Raw genomic sequence first — 20,087 nt, forward strand, 5'->3', positions numbered from 1 at the left:
TCTGCTTCTGTGAGTAGACTCAGTGTTGTTAACTCGTGTGGTTTTTCCGTTTGTTTGTTTTAAAATAGCACAAAACATTTTTCAGCTGAATACACATAGCTTAGGCTTAGCAAAACTAGCAGAGGTCTGGAAAACTACAGACTTAGCATATCCTGCAGCATTCACTTTCTCTTAGGGAGATAATTGACCACATGAAGTTTTAACTGAAAAGGAAAACCAAGGCCCCAGGGGAAATCTGCATGCACATGTGTTTATGATATGGACAGGAACCGCACAAGGGAAATGAAGAGAAGAATATCCAGCAAATTTGCATAAGATACTCATTCAACCAGAAGTCTGAATCAGTGAGGTCTGTGATTGTCTGAACCCTTTAAAGCCCAAACCAGTAATTTAAAAACACGTGAATTTAAAGACAGTAAGAGGCTCCGCATTTAGAGGAGGGCTACACAGTCAACAGCAATGAATCAGAAAATTCAAAAAGACACTTTGCATGCTTCTACCTTTTTCTTTAATTCTACGCTGATCGCATTGGCTTCTTTCAGATACACAGCATTGCCCCAGAGCTGATCCCTCAGTGAAGTGAACTGATGGAACTTCCATTTCCTGAAAGCCCACTGTGCGAGCTCATATTCATGTCGTGTCCAGGTCACTAGGAAGAGTAAAGCAAGAAAGAGAGCATTAAGCCATCACATGCAATACCAAACACAGCTGCTGGCTGTGCCATCAAATTCTCAATACCTTTTCTGGGAGAGAAAAACATAGAAATCTGCACTTTTATTATTGAGCAAGGAAAGGCTAGATTCAATTTTTCTCACTACTGGCACCAGAGTTAAATTACCAAGTAAGAGGATACAGGACAGAGAAAACAAAAACATCCTATTTCTATTATTTTAAATCAGTTAAAAGAGCTAAAACACAGGAATGAAAACAAATATTCCAGAACTAATAAAGCTCTGTCTATCGTCCAGAAACTGAATTATTCAGGGACGTTACAGTACATAAGAATTCCTACGAAGAAGAAAAAAAAAAGTAAATTCAAAAATCAGAACAAGGAAACAAAAGCTACAGGTATATTTAAGATACTTTAACTCCTTTAGTACCAAGAGACGGATTCCTTCAAACTCAAAATAACCAAATCAAAGTTTATAATTAAACTAAGCTAGTTTATACACTGATTGATTTTGAATATATGGATCAACTATTTATGTGGGACACTCCATGAATGCATACTTTCATTTTTATACTGTGATAATTACATATTGAGAATATTTACATTCTATCTTTTGCAGGAGATGTTACAGCAACTGTTTGTTCAGGCTTGATTGTGCCCAAATTGTTCTCAGCTCCAAACTCACCTTCCTCCTCCTCTTCCTCCTCCTCTGTTGTTTCAGCTGCCAAGGATCGTGTCTCCACCTGCTTCTGCAAGGCCTGCAGCTTACTCTCATAGTCCTGTGGGGAGAGAGGAGATACTGTGTAGGAGGACAGACGAAAGCAAGAACAGCCAAGAGACACAAACATCAGATGGAACGACAGACAAAGAACAGACACATAAAGACATCTCTGTCACAGGCTAACAACTATTGGTTTAGTATAATCTGCCCTTGGAAAATAGAGAGACAGAAGGCAGAGGCCAACACAACCAAGGCACTGCCGCTGTTCTTTTTAAACCAACAGATATCTGCACCCAAAACAGCTGTAAGAAGAAAATGTTCAGGATTAGTTTTTTTGGTAAAGGCTGAAAAATGCGGATTTTCAGGAGCATGCTTGCAGGAACATGAGAGACAGACAAAGAAGAGTATGGAAATAAATAAGAGGATTATTCAGCTTCATATTGTCAAACAGAAAGATCATCAGCACCATTGTTCTGTTTTTTGATACAGTTAAATTCATTTTAAATTCTAGAAAAATGGCATTTTGTTTTCAATTATACTTCCCTTCCAGAGGTGTAAGTGCTGTATTTAATACAGCAGAAGATGAAATATTACTTCAGAAAAAGGCTGAGCTTATTTAAGGCAGAAATGCGTTAACTCTAAATGCATTCCATGCCTTTATCCAACAGACAGACCCAGGAAGTTCGTCCAAAGGGAAGGACAAGGCTTACAGAACTCTATACCCCAATTCCATATGCATGTGTGGATTTGGGACACTCGGGGCTAAGTCATATGGGCAGAGAGGTTTCCTGTTCAGCATCTTCATGCCTTGAAATAAATGCTACTACAACCATTTTTGTGTTTGCTGGTAAAGCAAGTGCCTCCCACTGCTCTGTGTTTTTTTCACATCAGTTCTTATTTTTCACCGTTCTTTTAAGATATTTAGAATAGACAGTCACCACGCTCCTGACCCCAGAGCCTGCCTCATAGTTTTCAAGTTAACCCTTTGGCATGTGTTACAAGGTAAATCCACTCCTTAAGGTTTTTCTACAAGAGTAAGGGGGCAAATATCCAACAACTCAATAGGAGCATTACAGAGTTATTAAGGAGAATTCTTGCCCTCACTCATCTCTTATTCCCACCTCTCTTCCACAGTCCAAAGTCCTAAAACTCTTCCCAATGCAATGCTTGCAGTGATGCAGTTTTAAAGACTGACAGCCACAGAGGGAAAGCTTTGCGCTCTCCTCCCATTCTGCTGACCTCTCCCACTTGAACAGTTTCATTACTTTGTTCTCCCACAGCAAGAAAAATATTCAATACTGTTAAATTTGGTGGGATCACATTGTGACAAAGTATCACAAAACCTTTGGGGAGTATTCCGAAAGAAGATGGATCTTAAAGGCGTTCTTTTCAGTGATATTTCCTGGAGGTGCCATTAATAAACAGTAGCTGCGCTCTTAGAACACGCTGGAAGTGTCAAACTTTAATTAGTGAAGATCCTACACTCCCCATGGCTTCAAGAAGAGGAAACCAAACTATTAAAGACAAACAGCCTCTGTATGACACCCTACTCTCACGCGCCTCCTTCTGCACCCATAGCTGCTGCAGTCCCTCCCAAGTGTGCAAACACACACAAGTTGTGGCCCAGCAGCAAGAGAAGCAGACACTGAATGGACAGAAGTCCTTATTTTGACGTTACTTCCGAAATTCTCAACAGTTCACCATAAAGCTACTCCACACTTAGTGGACTTGCTTCAGATGTATCCATAGCTCTGAAGTACACATAGTATTCATAAAAGTTCGTTAACACAAAGCCATCCTCTTTGGTCTTTTTCCCCCCCACCATCCATGTAGATAATGCCACATTTCAAGCAAGATAAAAGGAGTTCCATTGTGAAACACTCCTTTCAGAATGAGAAAACAAACCTGCCGCATTCATTCATTCAAAACCAGGCTTGCTTCTCATCTTTACTTTCAGACTTCTGAACCAAGCAAATGCATCATTTGTACATTTAAACATCTAAATACTTGAAATTTTATTATTTTTTAAACATCTCCACACTAACAAAATACCCATTACTTTTAGAACTAAGCAGAAGAACTGAAGTTTATTTTCCTACCACGTAAGTAAGAAATGGGTGCCACTTATCTAAGCAGAAAAACAGCACTCTGGTTGCCTCCTAGCACTTGATATAATGGCAGTGCTTAAAGTAATTGGTCCTGAGCAACAGAAGGAGGGTGAATTTCAGGTTGGTTAGCTTACAGAAGGTGCACAGGCTGTAAAAAGGGCTGGTTTGCTCTGCTGACACTGAGCTCTCCAGAGCAGGTTTTCCAGATTTGATCAGTGATTATACACACATTATTGTCAGTACCAACAGAAAATCCCCTGCGCTCAGACTAGGCCAAAGCCGTAAGAATCAGACCAGACCAGCTTTTAAATCAGAACCTTGCATCAGCTGGGATGCTCCGGACCCAGGAGGTGTCCGCAGAGGTACTGGGATGTATTCAAATCCCTCCCATAACTGAGGTACACAAAAAAGCCCATTTCAAATAGCCAGCTCTGCATTTTCTTCCAGGATTTGGACAAACAGCACATAAAATGCTGCAGTGGGACTGCATGAAGAGCAGCATGACTTGTAACTGCTTGCACTGCCATTGTTCTTCATGTGTATAAACTGCAACAGTAGATGCAAATCTTCGTAAGCTCTTTCCTCACAAGTTTACAGCAGAAACTTCAAGGTGGACGGATTTACAAGAATCAGATTGAGGAACAATAAAGGAAACCTTGAATATAACTGAGCTGGAACAAAACCAACCCCAAGACAAGACATAAAAATCAGGCCAAGCCTGCAAGTTTCATTTCCATTTTACTGAGACAAGTCTGACACTTACAAGAGTATTTCATAGTTTATTGAAAGAGCACTTGTTACAATACAAACCAGTTCTGCTTTCACGAGGCAGATCCTTGCACTTAAGACAATCCAAAAATCGCTTCTTTCTTAAAACAATGGACAGATCTGAAAATCCCATTTAATTCAAAGGCAGTTCACTGCTTTCTTTACAGTACAAATGGGCACACAGCATAGAATCCTTATTTGGCAGCTTCTGAAGAGTTTCAAAGGATAGTGTCAAAGTCAAATCTCAACATATAAAGTATAAAGGACAAACTTTTAACATATAAGGGATAAAGGACAAACAGTGAGAGAAATATTGATACCGTGCTGAACGCACTGATAAAAATAGCATCCTCTAATTCGACAGATCCCTGCATTCACACAGCGTGAGAAAGGATGTTAAAGTCAATCAGAGGAGCATTAGTGGCATGCATTTCCCCACCCAACCCCTAATCCACATGTTCCTAGTGAGTCCTAAGGATATTTAAGAAATGATCACTATGGCACAGGTGGATATTAGCCAGCTGTCAAAGCAGACAGCACATCAGCACTTAGCAATGGCAATCAAACTTACTACAACAGCACTCCCATCATGGATGCAACATTTCTGTTAACCTGAATGCCTTTTCACACAGTATTCTATGCAAGCAGCTGCATTAGTGTTCATTCTGCACTACTGGGGCAAATAAAAGTGAGAAGTGTGCGTATCTCTGACCGCTACAAGGAGATCCATGAGTTCTCACACTGTTTCCCTTTTAAGACGAGGCACTTCACTTTAATTAATACTCAATTCTAAAAGTGACTAACTATTTCAAAGGATTTTTTTTCCCCAAGTTCACTTGCATAGTATCCTTCTAAAACCCAGGAAGAAAGCTGCTTCCTTTGAGCAGGCTGGACTCTCTCCTGACAGCTACTGCTCCTATTTCTTTGTCATCAAACCACAAGACAAGAACACAAGCAGGGCTGGTGCTCTAGCTCTGCACTAAAACAGTGAGGCAGCAGATTAATGGTAACCTACTGTTCATTTCTGTCATCACCATCCAGACACTTAGAGGTATTTCTTCTCAGAAGTTGGCAAAACAAGCCTTCAGTATTTAAGCAACAAATAGCAGGATTTTCAGCCTCACGTCAGTACACGCTTGTGTCGACCTCAAATCATGTGGAGACTTTGCAGAGGTAGCCACAATCCTCAACAAACAAATGAGACAAGAAAATACTGATTTGTTCTTCCCTTACCACTTAATGCACCCCTAATCATGTATTCCCACAGAGCTGAGAGGATTTTCCACATTTTAAAAGAGCCCAAGCCTTCCTGAGGATGTTGAAAGAACTCCGTGCACCTCAAGGGCAAAGCACAGCGCACTGCTAAAACAAAATTCTCAACAGAGAGGCAACAGCACAGTACTTGCAGCCCAAAATGTCATTTTGCAGATTTGTCTCAGGCTCGAAGTATTGCTCATCTACAAGGTTTTACTTGAAGAATCAAGGCAATTTTGGACACGATGTTTTAATTACTACGTTCAAGTAGGATACAGCATGAGACAAATGCAAACTTCAATGCCACAGGTGAACAAATCAAGTCTGTTGGGAAAACAAACCCATCCCAAATGGTGGGATCATTCTGGTAGGGCTGTCAGAGGACTGATTCTGGATCTCCTGTATCAGAGGGCAGTATTCTATCAGTAACACGTGTGCAGAGGCTGCAGTGTTAACGCTTGATTAAACAATACACAAACAATGCGTGGTTGCCATGTGTTACAACCAGCACCCACACCATGCACAGTTGGGAAAAAAAAAGGGTAGGACAAGAAACAAAAACAAAAAGGAAAGTAAGCTTGAGGGACTTCCTACTTTTCTTCAGCTATGTTGAAACACGTAGAAGTAACGATTACCAGTAGGGCTCCTATTTCAACCAAAAAAACCCAAGCAACCTCAAGTAAATCAAGGATATTCGTGCAAAACAGCACAAGTCATTCAGCTGTACAAATGCACTGCAAAGTGGATCAATCTCACCAAATCAGGCATAATAGCCACGGTGGGTTTTTAAATTTTTTTTTTTCTAACTTAACAGTAAAAATAAGTTCTTCTCAAAGCTTTACATTGGCTTATGTTTTGCCCACTGATTCTCAGAAATACGTTCAATTTTACTTTGCACTTCCAGAAATTCAGAAAGAAAAGAGGTTTAGAATTAAAACTGGGATGAAACCCCTATCTTATGGAAGTTATTCCTTAATTAGCACTTTTTCTGTAATTTGTTTGAAATGAAGTGAGATCTGCAAGCATTTGTTTTATGGAAAGCCACTTGCAATTACAGATGCTTCAGATTAAAATAGATATTCAAATTTCTAACTTGCACTTTTAACGCGGGGAGAAAGAAAACTAATATTGTTCTCTCCTATATGTGACCTTCTCCTTGGTTAAAACAAGTCTTGAAACAAGGGTAGAAATCCAAGACCAAAGGCACTAAGATGAGGTACCACATTAGGATGAAACAGTTCTGTTCTCCTGTCTCCATCCCAGCCAATTCAAAGTAGCAATCTATACATCTTCCTATGAATAACTACTTCAAGAGTATCCCCAGACTCATAGCCCAAGAGAACTGGAAACCTAAAGTAAGAATTAGCTCTATGAGGTTTCTTTCTGCACCATTCAGAGAACCAAAAAATCCCAGGTCCTTTCCACAACCCCGTGTAATAATTAAAAACTATTCCACTTAGAGATGCGATGGGAATTAGAAAAATCTCATTTCCAAATTATTGCTTCAATCATATATATATTCTGACATAAAATTCCATTCAGACAAGTTTAACTGTCACAGCAATTTCATACCAACGATTCTGAACTTCAGCAGAAGGACAAAACCATGTCCTGCTCAGGACCGTTGTGGCCCAACAGCTCTTCCTCCCTCCTATACACAAAAAGCCACATCTTGTCAGCCAACTTTTGGTTTATAGGTAACTACTAACAATTTGAGTTAAGAGTGGAAAATGCTGTACTGGAGAGCCAGATCGATTTGAAAACAGAGGGTCAGTTTCCTTATTTCAAAAAAGAAAAAAAAAAAAAAAAAGGCACAAGAAACATTCAACGCTATAAACTAAATTCCTCTTTTGATTGTCTACATAAAAACACAGGAGGAAGGCAGTACTTTGTAAGTTCCAGACAATATTTTCAACATTAGAAAAATACTCCAAGACACACACAAAAAATTGGTAACTGTGCTAGCAGAGAAGTTCTCCCGTCCACATCCCTCCCTCCAAATCTTCTAGTCTATGGAGAATGTGCTTACAATTGTTCAGAATTTTCTTCCCATCGATGCTGTTAGAACTGCACCAAGTCACATGCAAACCAAACGGGCTGAAGGGCCGGTACCTCGTGCCAAATTACTCAAGTTCGACCTGGCCAAACCCAAGACAGAAGCAAAGCCAATCCTGGCCGTTTCAAAAGCAGCCAGCATTGCCCCTGCTTCTCTCCTCCCCAAGACTAGCCTTGGCCAACTGCTCAGACTGTGGTCTCTCTGCCCGCTTTGAGGTTAGGTGCCGAGAACTGGCGCCTCATCCGCGGGGGTGTCACAAACTGGTTGTAGTGGTTGGGCCGCTCAGTCTGTTTGGGGTGGCTGTTGGCTGCATTGCCTTCCGCGCCGCCTCCAGCGCCGGGGCTGCAGTACGGCTGGCGGTGCTGGTGGATGTGCCGCTTCTGCTGGAAAGTCTGCAGGTCTGGGTTCTGCTGCCCGCTGCACAGGGATTCTGATGAGCCCGAGGTCTGACGCCGCAGGGTTTTTTGAGAGCCGTTGTTGAGAGAATTGCTTCTCCAGCGCAACTGAGGCGATGGCTGCTGCTGATTGCTAGGCTGTGACTGCGTGTTCAGCTGCTGCCTGTTAATCTGGATATTATCTTGATTCCTCTGGGGGCCATAAAGATTCCACAGCTGCTGAGGGTCTTTAGAAGCACCTCTACTTTCTTTTTCTTTGTTTTCATCTTTGTTCTTATCGTCATCTTTCGGAATTCTAACCTCGATAACTTCATCCTCTGTGATAATTATATGAGTACCTGGACTCCACGAGTTCCTATGTTTGGGGTTGCTTTTGAAAGGAAACCGGGGCTTGCGATTTTCAGGCGGGATAAACCGGTGAGGCATATTTTGTCGACGGAGCTGTTTTGCTATTTCTTGCTGCTGCAGATTTTTAAATCGAATCTGTTCTTGCCTCATCCAACGTAATCGCCCGCGTCTGAAAGCTGGGTCACCCGCCATTAGCTGAGAAACACGCTCCTCTTTAGCAAGTTCATCATTGTCACTTCTTCTTACGTCATCTGTGGGCTTCTTATCCACATCCGCTACGCCAGCAGAGTTTGGAGACTTAGCGTTAGCCATGGCTGCCTGAGCTTTCTCTGCAGACCCTATCAGAGGTAATACCTTCTCCATTTTGAGCATCTTATTTCTAAGAACTTTTATCTCTTCGTCCTTCATGTTATTCTGCTTCTTCACTTCTTGCAAAATATCTTCCAGCTTGTCTATGTGCACCTTAAGGTCATCCACATCTGTTATTCCTTTACCGTTGGCCATAACATCTTCAATTTTCTCATCTCCAACTCCTACCGTATCCCAGACATCACGGGCAACAGCTCGCCATGATTCACGCTCATTTGGATCTTTTTTCCCATACATGGCACAAAGCTCCTTCATTTTAACAATGGCCAAAGCCTCAATCTCCTGTCTAGTGTGCCTGAAGTCATTGAGCGCTACCTCATAGCATATCTCTTTCACAGCCTGGATCTTTAAGTCTGAGATGGTAACCCATTTGGAGTCTTTGCTAAGGCGTCGGCGTTGGGGGATCTGGTACATTTTAATAGGCTCTCGTTTCTTCCCACTGCTGGGGAGGCCACACTTTTTTACAATGGTTTGGAGCTTGCTGGGGGGCAGCTTCTCTCTCAGGGAAGTGATCAGTCTCCAACTCTCCTCACACGATCTCTTGTCCGAATCATCCCCACTATCAGAGTCTGCATCCTTTGGAAAAACAAAAATCAAGAAGTGGCCCCAAAATAACCAAAATTAAAATTGTAAGAAAATGGAAAAGCTAAACAAGAAGTAGCAGGCAAAGAAAACTAAATAAAAAATCAAAATAGAACAAGTGATAAAGCAGTCCCTGAAGACTGAGTGTTAGGACAAACACATCTTCGAGAGTCATGGACTATCAAAATTGGATCTCTTCACTAAATTAACATTATTCTTAGAAATCTTATGTCAAAACATCAGGTAATCTAAACTCTTCCCTCCCAGTCCCTTCCAAAAATCTTTATATATGCAACAAGAAAAAAAAAAAAACCAACCAAGTTCCTGATTAAAAATGAAAACCAAGTGAAAACTGCACTTCATACATGCTACAAGGACATGCAAATCCCCGCCACACACATTTGCCTTGGTTACTGCTGTTGCTTCTTTCAGCAAATCCTCCCCAGGTAGGTGAATGTAACAGCCATCACAGAAGATGTCATGAGCAGCCAGAGTAAGTCGGGTTAACACTGGTTAGTAACGTTGCACATAGTTGCAGGGATGCTCAAGTTTAGAATCCGCTTCACTACAACAGCAGCCAGAGAAGGGTTAGACGATAAGGAAAAAAATGAAACAGAAGCAGTTGAAAGGTTCAGTGTTAAAAGGACCGTAAGTGCCACTAGGACAGGTGAAGACAGTGGTTCATACTTCAAGACTTGCTACAAGCTAAAAGGATATCCAGAACCAGAGTTTCAGAGGTGTTTGTTTTCCATTTGCCACCTTGTTTAGTTTTAAAAACACAAACAGGTCTTGACTGTCCGAAGAACGAGTTTCAGAAGAATGTAGCAGCAGTTACTTTTTTGTTTTTTAATTTCAAGTGTTTTAACACAAATTCTCAATTTTATATCCTTGACTTGTCCTCTTCTCAAACCCTAGAGCCTGGAGCCTCCACACACTTGCTAAGAGTTATGTTGGTTTTGCTTCTTCATTACAAGTTTTCCATCTGTCGCTAAATGATTTGGAATGAGCAGTGCTTCAGGTTTCCATATGCTAGGAATGGTTGTTCAGGTATACTGCACCAAAGTTAAGCATATCCCCCATTACTGCTTACTGCCACCAGGAATTAAAGTCAGACTACTTGTTTTTTGGTTTTGTTTTTTTTTTTTTTTTTTTTCTCCAAATGAATCACTAATTTAAGATACCTCTTGAACAAGTAAGAAAAGTCCTATGTATTAGTGTTATCCACTAGAACCCACATTGTCTTCAATTAAATACAGCAGTCAGTCTCCAATGAATCTCTAGTGTCCCTGTTTTTTCACACCGAGTATAATACATGAGAATTCAGGAACAGTAACTGCCAGTTAGACTAAAACCAAAAGGAAACCCAGGTCATCGACTACAAACCACAGGTTCCTGGTAGGAGGCCACACAGAACGGGGAATACAGTATAACTTGTCTCAGGAACAATGAAACGAAGTAAGAAATATCGTTCTGCCCTATGGTCAACAAGCTCTACAGCCTAGGATTCATTTTCTTGAGCCACTTGTGATCTTATGTATGTTCAATATTTAAGAACAACTTCTACCACTTTCGGTCGCAGCATCAGACTAGAAACAGAACAAACTCCGCATGATTTTACAGCTGACAAAATCTGTAGCCTAAGGAAAAAGCACCTAACAAACTGCATACTGCAGCAGAAATGAAAGATGCTGTGGAGGAAAACGCTGTACAAACTGCAGACTCAAAAAGAGGTCCAGAAAGGCAAAACACAAACTACTCAGACATTAAGGCATAAGTCCCACAGGATTATTCTTACAGGTTTCAAAATTTCCATACTATTATTGATGGGTAAACTGATGTGTTGCATATAAAAAGATGATTAAGAGACACTATGTGGACTTTGTCTTACAGTCACTCAGAGATTAACCAACCTAATTAACATAAGTACGTACCCATATTCTAAAAGTAAGTGGTCTCTGCAAAGGCATAATGACCAAGAAAGCCAGAATTTAGTTCTACTAAACACCTTTTCACATTCAGCTTGACAAGCAGTGAATGATTATTTCTATTTCCATGTAATGCCAGCAAGGCATACATGTTTGTTGGAAATAGTAGCCCTTGCCCTCCAAAAATTATCTTCTTTGTGCAGTGCATCTAACTATAAATTAATGCCCTAGTTTGTTGGCATCCCAGGACAAAACCAAAACAGTTTGGTAAACTGAATTAGCCAGCATCTTATATTCAAGATTCTAATCTCATTTAGAACAAGAAGAATGTAAATATTTCAAAATAAATCTTGTATAGTAGTAAGATAAAGGACCTGAGAGCAGTTGGATATTATGGTAATGTAACTGTTGAGTACAGCAACAGAACAATTGGAAGGCACCCCCAGGTTTCCCAATCATTATTCGGTTGCTGTTGTAAGCCATCAATCCTGTCCATTCCTGTCTCTGCTGAGTCTCTCTGTACAGTGACACAGAAATGCATCAAGAAGTCTAGCTGTCATCTGGAACATTCTCATTAAGCAGTGTGAAAAGCAGTATCCTGATCAACAGACCAGTGGTCTCATTTATTATGATCCTTACAGCTAGGAAACCTGCTCTTCAGGAACGCACTGGTAATGCATGAGGGATTGTCTTTCACCTTTGCCCGTTAAGTGATCAGAAAAATCACAACAAGCTTCAAGAAAATAGTAACTACAGTATGGTATGAGACAGAAAACTATTTAATAATCTTCCCCTAATCATAAGCATACGGGGCAACAAATCTCTCTTCACAAAGCTTGTATCAACACAGCCTCATTTTGCAGCAGATCCCCAGACAGCCAATTATCACGTGTATAATTCATCCAGCAGCTTTATGCATGCCAGCCATCACAATTTAAGGGATGAAACTGCATGACTTGTATCTCCTCTGACACAGTCAACACTTTTTTGTTTGTTTTTGAAGCAATGCTTTCAGCTACACAAATTTTAACTATAGAGTTGAGGAAACATTACAGTGTCACATCAGCCTCTTTTCTGAACTAAGTTTGCTTTGGCTCAAAGTCTACAGCGACTCCTCTCCACTCAAGAGATTAGTCCCTTGTAATGGAATCGTTAGAAATGGAGAAAGCTTCAAGTGCACTGTACAATATAAATAAAAAGTGATGTAGCTTCTACATGTGGAAGCCAGTACTCTGCTCCACTTTGCTTCTGAAAGAAGCATTAAGTGGTTTAAATCCCAACACGCAATTTAACTTGCAATTTAAGTTTTCAGGAGCCTCAAACTCACAATAGAAACAATTCAACTGTGATTTTGGAATCTCAACGGTAATTAAGGCACAATTACATTTGAATTCTAACTAAAAGACACACTAATATAGTTAAAGAAAAATCAGGAGACTTGGATTTCTTAAGGAAATCTAAACGTCATCCCTGGTCTTAGTCACATTTTTAAATGCTTGGAAATCGCACACATTTCTATTTGTAATAAACTTCAGAACATACTTTTCTTGAAAGTCTGAGGTCTTCCTATATCAGAAAATTTATCAGATTTCTTGTTAAAGAAATAGGTGAAATTGTGAATTCCCATTCTTCTGAAGGAGTTAAAATTCCCTTCACACACTTGTTCCCTAGTCACAACCCCACCATCAGCAGGTGTAGCATTAAGAACCTTACCATGCAGGGGAAGGGAAAAGGGTTAAAACATGCACAATGCAGCAACATTTTCAGACATTATTCAAAAAAATAAACCTAGCATATAATTGGTCTAGGAACCTCTTTGGCAGCAGAAAATTAGTACCTTCTGGTGATCCAAAACAAAAATCAAGGCAAACACCCCAAGAAGTTGATTAGACTACAGAACAGGAACTTCAAAAACCATAAGAGCATAGAAATGCCCTTCTTTAAGCCCACAATTCAAGAAACCTGCCTCCAGGAAAGGCTGATTAAAACCTCTTCACTGTCAATTACAATCCTAAATTAACATGAAGAAGCTCACTCACGCTGATCATAATCCATTGTAGACAATTATTTGACAGCAAAGGGATAACTGCATTGTGCAGACAACCCAAGCAGGTTTCCTAAACTTTCAGATAAGCAAGGATAGGAATCACTGTTTGCCAAAGGTATAGTTAATCTGAAGTAAGGACACATACCAGCCTTTGCTGCTCCAACAAGAGATCTGCTTCCTCCTTTTCCTTCTTATACAAAATCTCCATTTCTTGTAATCTAAAGACAAAACGACAGAAGTAGCCAAAGAGATCATTATTTTCACGTTAATGTTACTACATACAGAGAACTAAATTACACTAGTTTAAAACAATAAGAGTAAAAATAGCTCAATTTAAAAGGAATTCCTTTTCGTTATACAGCTACTGTCCTCTTTGCCCCTTTAAAATCTAAAGTAAATAAATAAAAAAATCACAACTGACTGGGATTAAGAACGCCCTTCAATCAGTTAAGAGGATTTAATTTGTTATATAGGAGAGGTCTAATAGACTGCTATAGAAAAGAATCCAACTAAATATTGCAGTCCTTCACTGCCATGTGGTCAAGAGTTCAGGGCAGGTGGTTAAATGGGATCCATTTATTTACTGATTTTAAAAGGAGTCAGAGAGCTGAAACACTCGAGTAAGGTTGGGGAATTTTTCTGAGCTCTCTAGAGGCAGCAGTGACAACACATGGCAGAACAAGCACTGGAACACGCTGACAGATGAAGAGTGCTCTAACGCCGATGTTTATTTTTGGAAGTCTCACTTAGAAGTCTTCCATACATACATCAGACATCAGTTTTAGGTTCGCCACTGAAACCACTCCCACAGCCAACAGCTGTATCTTTCTTGCTGCAAATAGAAATTCTTACTTCCTTTAATACCTTTTCTCCATCTCTTGCTTCATGTCAATGCCCTGCTTCTCCAGAAGCTCCCTCTGAGCAAACGTCCAGTCAACAGGCTCAGAGGGAGTCTCAGCTGACGGAGTTTTCTCCCTTTCTGCTCGTGCTTGCTCTGGATGGTTGAATCGGAAGACGTGGTTTTTACCCATGATGATACGATTTCCTAAAAATAGCAACAGAAATTAATGCTTTCAGGATTCCAAAGCAATTAAAAAAAACATCACTGAATCATTCATTCCATTTATCTTCTTGTGTGGTAGCAACAGAGAAGACTGCTCAGTAAGGATTTTGGTAGACATTCGAGTTACTAGGTGACAAGGAAAACAAGAATATTTTGTTTGTGAAAAACAAGCCACTGGTAACATAAAGCATTGCTCACAGAGGACAGCTGCACCCTCTGAGGTCCAATCAAATGTTCTGCAGGGTTTAATCAAAAATTAAAGGACAGACTTGGTCACTGAGGAACACAGCTGGAACAAATAGAATATCCACTGAAACCCATTCCTCTCTTTCAGTGAGGCCACCAAAACATGGGCAAAAGTCACTTAAATAGAAACTTCAGCTAGAAAAGTCTCACTTCAAAATAAGAATGCACACCTTTCTTAAAAATGTGCTTTATGCATACATTAATTTGAGTTCTAATCAGTAAGATTTATGGAAGGATTTCATAGCTGCTTTTAACCAATGTGGGAAAGAGCTGAAGAAACATAATATTATCATTCAGCTACATCCTAGAGACATAAGATACTCACAAAGATGAAGACGACAGTAAAATTTCTCTGCTCTCCCATACAACATATTAGTGCAACTAAAATAAAAATAGAACCTCATTCTAGCAAGTAGACCTCCAGAGTAATCAGAATTCCTCTTGTCAATATATTGACAAAATGCAACCTTTTAATGATTTCAAAAGCCATATCTGAGTTTTTATCTTGTAAGTCAACTATCCAGATGCAGAAGGAAAGATGAAAAAACATCTGTTTAGTTTAATCAAAGTAATTACTAAATGATACAGTTACAATTTTCAGTGTGAGCCACATGCAGGCACAGAACAACTTCAGGTTTGTGCTGAATACGCTTTATTACATGCAAATACTTGGTTGTAACTTTGTGACAAACAAATCGAGATGTTTGTTTTTAACTGCTGGTTGAAGATGGGTTAAAGATCATAATTTAGGGAAGTCACTTCCTCTCCCCTAATTCTTTCCCCATATGTCTTTCTAAAGGAATGTAGAGGATTGAGTATGAAATCTAATGAGAGCAAAGAGAAGCTGCTGTACTCCTGCAGAGGGTCATATCTTAGCTTTGCCAGGAAGCTGGGAATTTTCCATCAGCAGCTGGCAGTCTGTCTGCTCTGTCTCACTGAGACTGCCAAGGGCAATAGGTTTGGGCAAGAATGTACTGGAATAACATCAGGGTAAGCAGAAGGACAAGCAGGATGCTGCGTGGCAGTGAATATTTAAGTATGCTTTCAGTTAGTGCAGAAAAGAATGAAGGAAAAGGAATTGCTGATGAGAAAAATGCTAACTTCTGTTTAAAAGCTGCACTCCAGGGAAGTTTGCACTACTGCACTTTAATAGCATTCAACATTCTCTACGGATGACCTAAATGTCACATATATACAATTCTCAGATGTGGAGTCCAAAAAAGAAAACACCAACCTCTTCTAACATTTCTTACCTGAACGCAGTTGCACAGGCTGCACAACCCGCTTGCCATTAACATAAGTTTCTGACCGTTCACAAGGCTCCAAAGTAACAATAACTACAAAGAAAGCAACAACAAATGAGACTTCAGAGAGCACTGTACAGAAACTGCAAAGCATGCAAACCCTAGAGACCTCTCATTTTCTGACTCTTCCTATTAACACCAAAACTGAATGCAAGTCAATCACTCCTCAATGCTACAATGCTTAATAAAAAGAAAACTCCAGCAATAGCTCAATAATGCAGAGGGTAGTGATTGCTAGTAGTTTTCTGTTTGAATTTTCATGGTTACAGGTAATCAAAACCAGTTACCTATCAAAAGGCTGCAATTTGAACTTTACCCCAATTTTACTTTGTTCCACCTAGACTCAAGAAAACAGTCACAGCTGAGACAAGAGAATTTTGTGCCAATATGTAAATTAAGTATTCTCTGACCAAGTAACAAGCAAAGAATGATGTAGAAACTCAGCAGCACTTGGTTAGGAAAAAATAGCTTTTCACCTTCACCGTTGTTGTTCCTCTCACTTCGAAAGATACAGTGCTCTTCTTTGATGTGAGCCCCACTCAATACGATGTCTTGCCTTCGCTCAGCATCAGCTTGGCCAACCCTGAGTTGAACGGAGAACATTTCAAGAGCAAGTCAGACAGTTTCCACAACTCTGTAGTAAAATATAGCCCAGAAATATCCACAGAAGTCCGCAATGTTAAGCCCCAGAAGCATGAAGATATACGTCCATTCCGAAGTCAAATGTTTGAGAATTTCTAGGTAACAGCTATCACAGAAATGGACATATTCATTTGTTACAAAGATAAGAAGGTGCTGCATTCAATAAGACAGCAGAAGAGGCATGGTAATAGTTTATTTATATGAATTGAATGCTCAGTCATATGCTGGTTGCTTCCAAGTACTGTGGCTTTCAATTCTCCACCATCAAAAATCTCAAAAGCACTTCCAAGTGTACTTCACTCCTTTTGTTTGACTATATATTAAAAGGGATATTCTACTTTCTTTTACTGCCCAGTGCAATAATAAATATCTAATAAAGCATAGTGACTGCAGATATTACTTATAAAGCACAAAGCAAACTTAAGGGAAAATGCATTTCTCTGCTTTTCTCACCTACAGCAAATGCCATGCTTCACTTATACCTAGAAACTGAATAACTCAAGGAGCAATTATTATTTAATGTCAAGGTGTCTCCAGCATAAGAACGTAAGCAAGCAAACCAGACTTCAGAGCATATTAATACCAACCCTCACCTAGTAATACCATCTTTGATGTAGTAGAGCAGACATTCAGACATGAGTGGATCTTCATTAAGGTTTACAAGATGAGGAGTCTGAAATAGAAAAAGTGAAGGTAATTAAGAATTGAAGAGCTACTTCTAGGTTTCTTCCCACAGCTGTGGAGAGTGTATAATAACCAGCAGTTTTGCTATGCACATCCAGGTTACTCCGTAATCTGCCTCTTCAAAAATAACCTCCTGTAATACTGGAAAGCCTCACAAGGTTAACAGCAGAAGCACAGCTCTGATTCGTTGATATTTCAGACAAAAAAGAAAGAGGGAATACTTATGGCTTCAGTTAAAAACATAACAATTCCTTGGAAAGTAAACTTGGATACAGAATATCCAACAGCAGAAATGGGTGCTCAAGTAAAATTTTGCAACTGATATGGAATCAACTACGGCTTTCCCCAGGCAATACAGTCCAGGTGTTCATACAGCAAAGTTCACTGAAGTCAAACAAAAATCTAGAACTATCAACTGATACAAACAGCTAAAGAGCTCTTCATCTAAAGTTTTACTAGATTTAAATACACTACAGTTACTACAAACCAACCTTCTTTGGTGAAAAAACCCCATTGGAATCAGCAAACAAGTCACACGGCCTTGGTGTGAAAATCTAGCCAGTGAGATAGCAGTAAGCATAAGCACAAAACAAAGGCAAAAGTGGTTAAACAAAGAAAGAAAAATGATAAAAGAAAAATAAGTGTTAATAAGCCTCCTTTCATTCTGTTACTCTCAATTAGAATAAATTAACTAAAAAAAAAATTTGCCTAAGATTCCTTGGAAATGTTGTTTCCATCAGTTTATTCTAGCTACAAAAAAGACTACTTGATAGAAATGTTAACAGCACACAGTCTTCCATTGGGGCACAGACATCTAGACTTATTCAATCGACAAAGAATTTCATTGTGAGCATTTAGCAACTTCTGAGCTCCCATAAACTAACCAGAGATTATTTTTATCCCCTAAAAAAATAAAGAGGGAACCTAGAACTGTAGCCAAACACACGCCATACCATCATCTCTGCTCACAGCACTGAAATACATTCAAAGTCGCACGAACGCCTTCAATCAAGAGAAAACTTCAGAAAGCAGCACTGTCACCAGACAACCTGACACTCTGCTGTATGTTCTACACACACATTTTGGCATCTCACTTGATATACTAGGTTCAAATTCTGAATTGGTCCATCACACTCCATAAAGAGCTTTATGAAAAATAAAACTCATCAGTTTGAAACCGATGCTGTCTAAACTTATTCTGAGATCTATTATTCACAGAATCACTGAATGGCATGGGTTGAAAGGGACCTCAAAGATCATCTGATTGCAACCCCATCCAAAGACCATTGTGTCTTCAGTATTCTCCTGGACAGCAATCCTGAAGTATGAACTGAAGGATTTTCCCAGCTCCAATCTTTCATGAGACCATAATTAAATTTCCACAGTTAATATTGAATAGTTTCTGTCAAAGACAAAATGCATAAACACAGCTATGGTGGCTGAATGTGATACCTTTTAATTTGTAGAGTGGGCAAAATTGACCTCCTATGCTTCAATTTGCTGCTCAGCTGCTAAGAACAGTGCTGCTGTTGTATTTGTCCAGGTACCCTGAAGTGTTCAATCTTTATAAACAACTTCAGAATTTTCATCACCTTCATGTGCACAACAGTAGCCATAATTATTAGGAGGATAACTAATAAAGCTGAACTGCATGGACAGCAAGGAAAAGAAGCTAAAAGGACCAGGTCAGAAGTTTTACTACTTCTAATAAATCCTCTAGGGGTAAAATAAATAGTAACTACTACCAAAGCAACTACTCATCTCAGGTGGTGCTTATGAACAAACCTGATCAGCTGAAAATGCATCAAAAGAGTCATCAAAAAGTGTTGATGGTCTCTGAGGGAAAATCTAAAAGGAGATTAGGATCCATAACATCAGAGAAGGAAACGTGTAGAACACTCAATGAATTAACACCATTACAAACCTTTACACGCTTCTGGGGACCAAAACCAGAGCTCTACTTCCTCCAAATACAACACTTGAACCTATCAAACATTTTAACCAATAATTCTGTCCTATGCCTGTAGACAGGTCCCATTTACTCTTAGATTCAATTTATTACACACTGAGTATGTACAGTTCACACTAAAATACTACCCTGTGCTACTCACTCATGAGATATTTGAGATACAAGAAAGAATATTATTTTCCTTTCATTTAGTAATCCTTTACTAAACGGATATTTTTATGCTTGTAGCATTAATTTATTATTAATTCATTATTATTAATTTAGACTTTTCTAAAGGAAAGTCCATAGTTCGACCATTTCTGGATATCAGAAACCTGTGAATTTTTTATACTGCTCCCATTTCATTAGCACACCAGGCTAGTGAATGCTTCCATGACCAAAGGAAGCTATGGCATGCAGCAGGTTTTACACAGCTGCCTAGAAGCACGTCTCATCAGTTTCATAAGGAGCAGCATCCAACCTCACTGCTACAGGTAAAATTATTCTCAGATGCAGAGTGTTTTGATGTACTCTAACACTTAAGCTATTTTCAAAAATATAATGTGAAAGGAGCTTCCTACTGACAATTCAAACCTCACCTACAGTTTCCAGTACCTTACATGGGCACGAGCCCTTCTGTGAACAGCAGTTTCCTCACCATCCTCACCCTGCAAGATGAGCAACCAGCAACTGACAGACATGGGTTGAAAATTATCAGTTTTCCCTACCTTTTTAGGAGAAAACACTCCCAGTGTTCCTCCATCTTCCCGAATGGCAACTCCCATTTCTGCCAACAATGCCTCCCTGGAAGAGTAAAGCAAATTATTTACCACAATTTAGGCTTCAGAAGATAATTTGTGATCAATAGAAGCTCTCAGTTTCATTATGAAATACAATATGCTTTCAACCAGCCTATCCACTGACCATGCCAGGGCTGCTGCCACCTTATCACCATAG

The 20,087-nt window shown here is 39.6% G+C and overlaps 1 protein-coding gene across 5 annotated transcripts in view; it reads right to left on the bottom strand.

The window, feature by feature from the left end:
* KIF1B (kinesin family member 1B) overlaps nt 1-20,087 on the bottom strand; it is an 82,874-nt gene that overhangs the window by 29,905 nt on the left and 32,882 nt on the right. For 4 of the 5 annotated variants that reach the window (XM_042831548.1, XM_042831546.1, XM_042831547.1 and 1 more), the window contains 8 exons: nt 19,859-19,934; nt 17,092-17,171; nt 16,333-16,439; nt 15,806-15,889; nt 14,108-14,288; nt 13,389-13,461; nt 1,356-1,449; nt 501-649 (listed from right to left, as the gene is read on the bottom strand). In XM_042831548.1, coding sequence (XP_042687482.1) covers nt 501-649; nt 1,356-1,449; nt 13,389-13,461; nt 14,108-14,288; nt 15,806-15,889; nt 16,333-16,439; nt 17,092-17,171; nt 19,859-19,934 — 844 coding nt within the window. Of the gene's footprint in view, nt 1-500; nt 650-1,355; nt 1,450-4,258; nt 9,266-13,388; nt 13,462-14,107; nt 14,289-15,805; nt 15,890-16,332; nt 16,440-17,091; nt 17,172-19,858; nt 19,935-20,087 lie in introns of those variants that run through there. The other variant, XM_042831549.1, reaches the window with a different exon arrangement.

The sequence above is a fragment of the Centrocercus urophasianus genome, unplaced genomic scaffold (assembly GCF_019232065.1).
Source record: "Centrocercus urophasianus isolate 14NV4802_14NV808 unplaced genomic scaffold, USGS_Curo_1.0 seq_36, whole genome shotgun sequence".
In the NCBI taxonomy this organism is placed as follows: domain Eukaryota; kingdom Metazoa; phylum Chordata; class Aves; order Galliformes; family Phasianidae; genus Centrocercus; species Centrocercus urophasianus.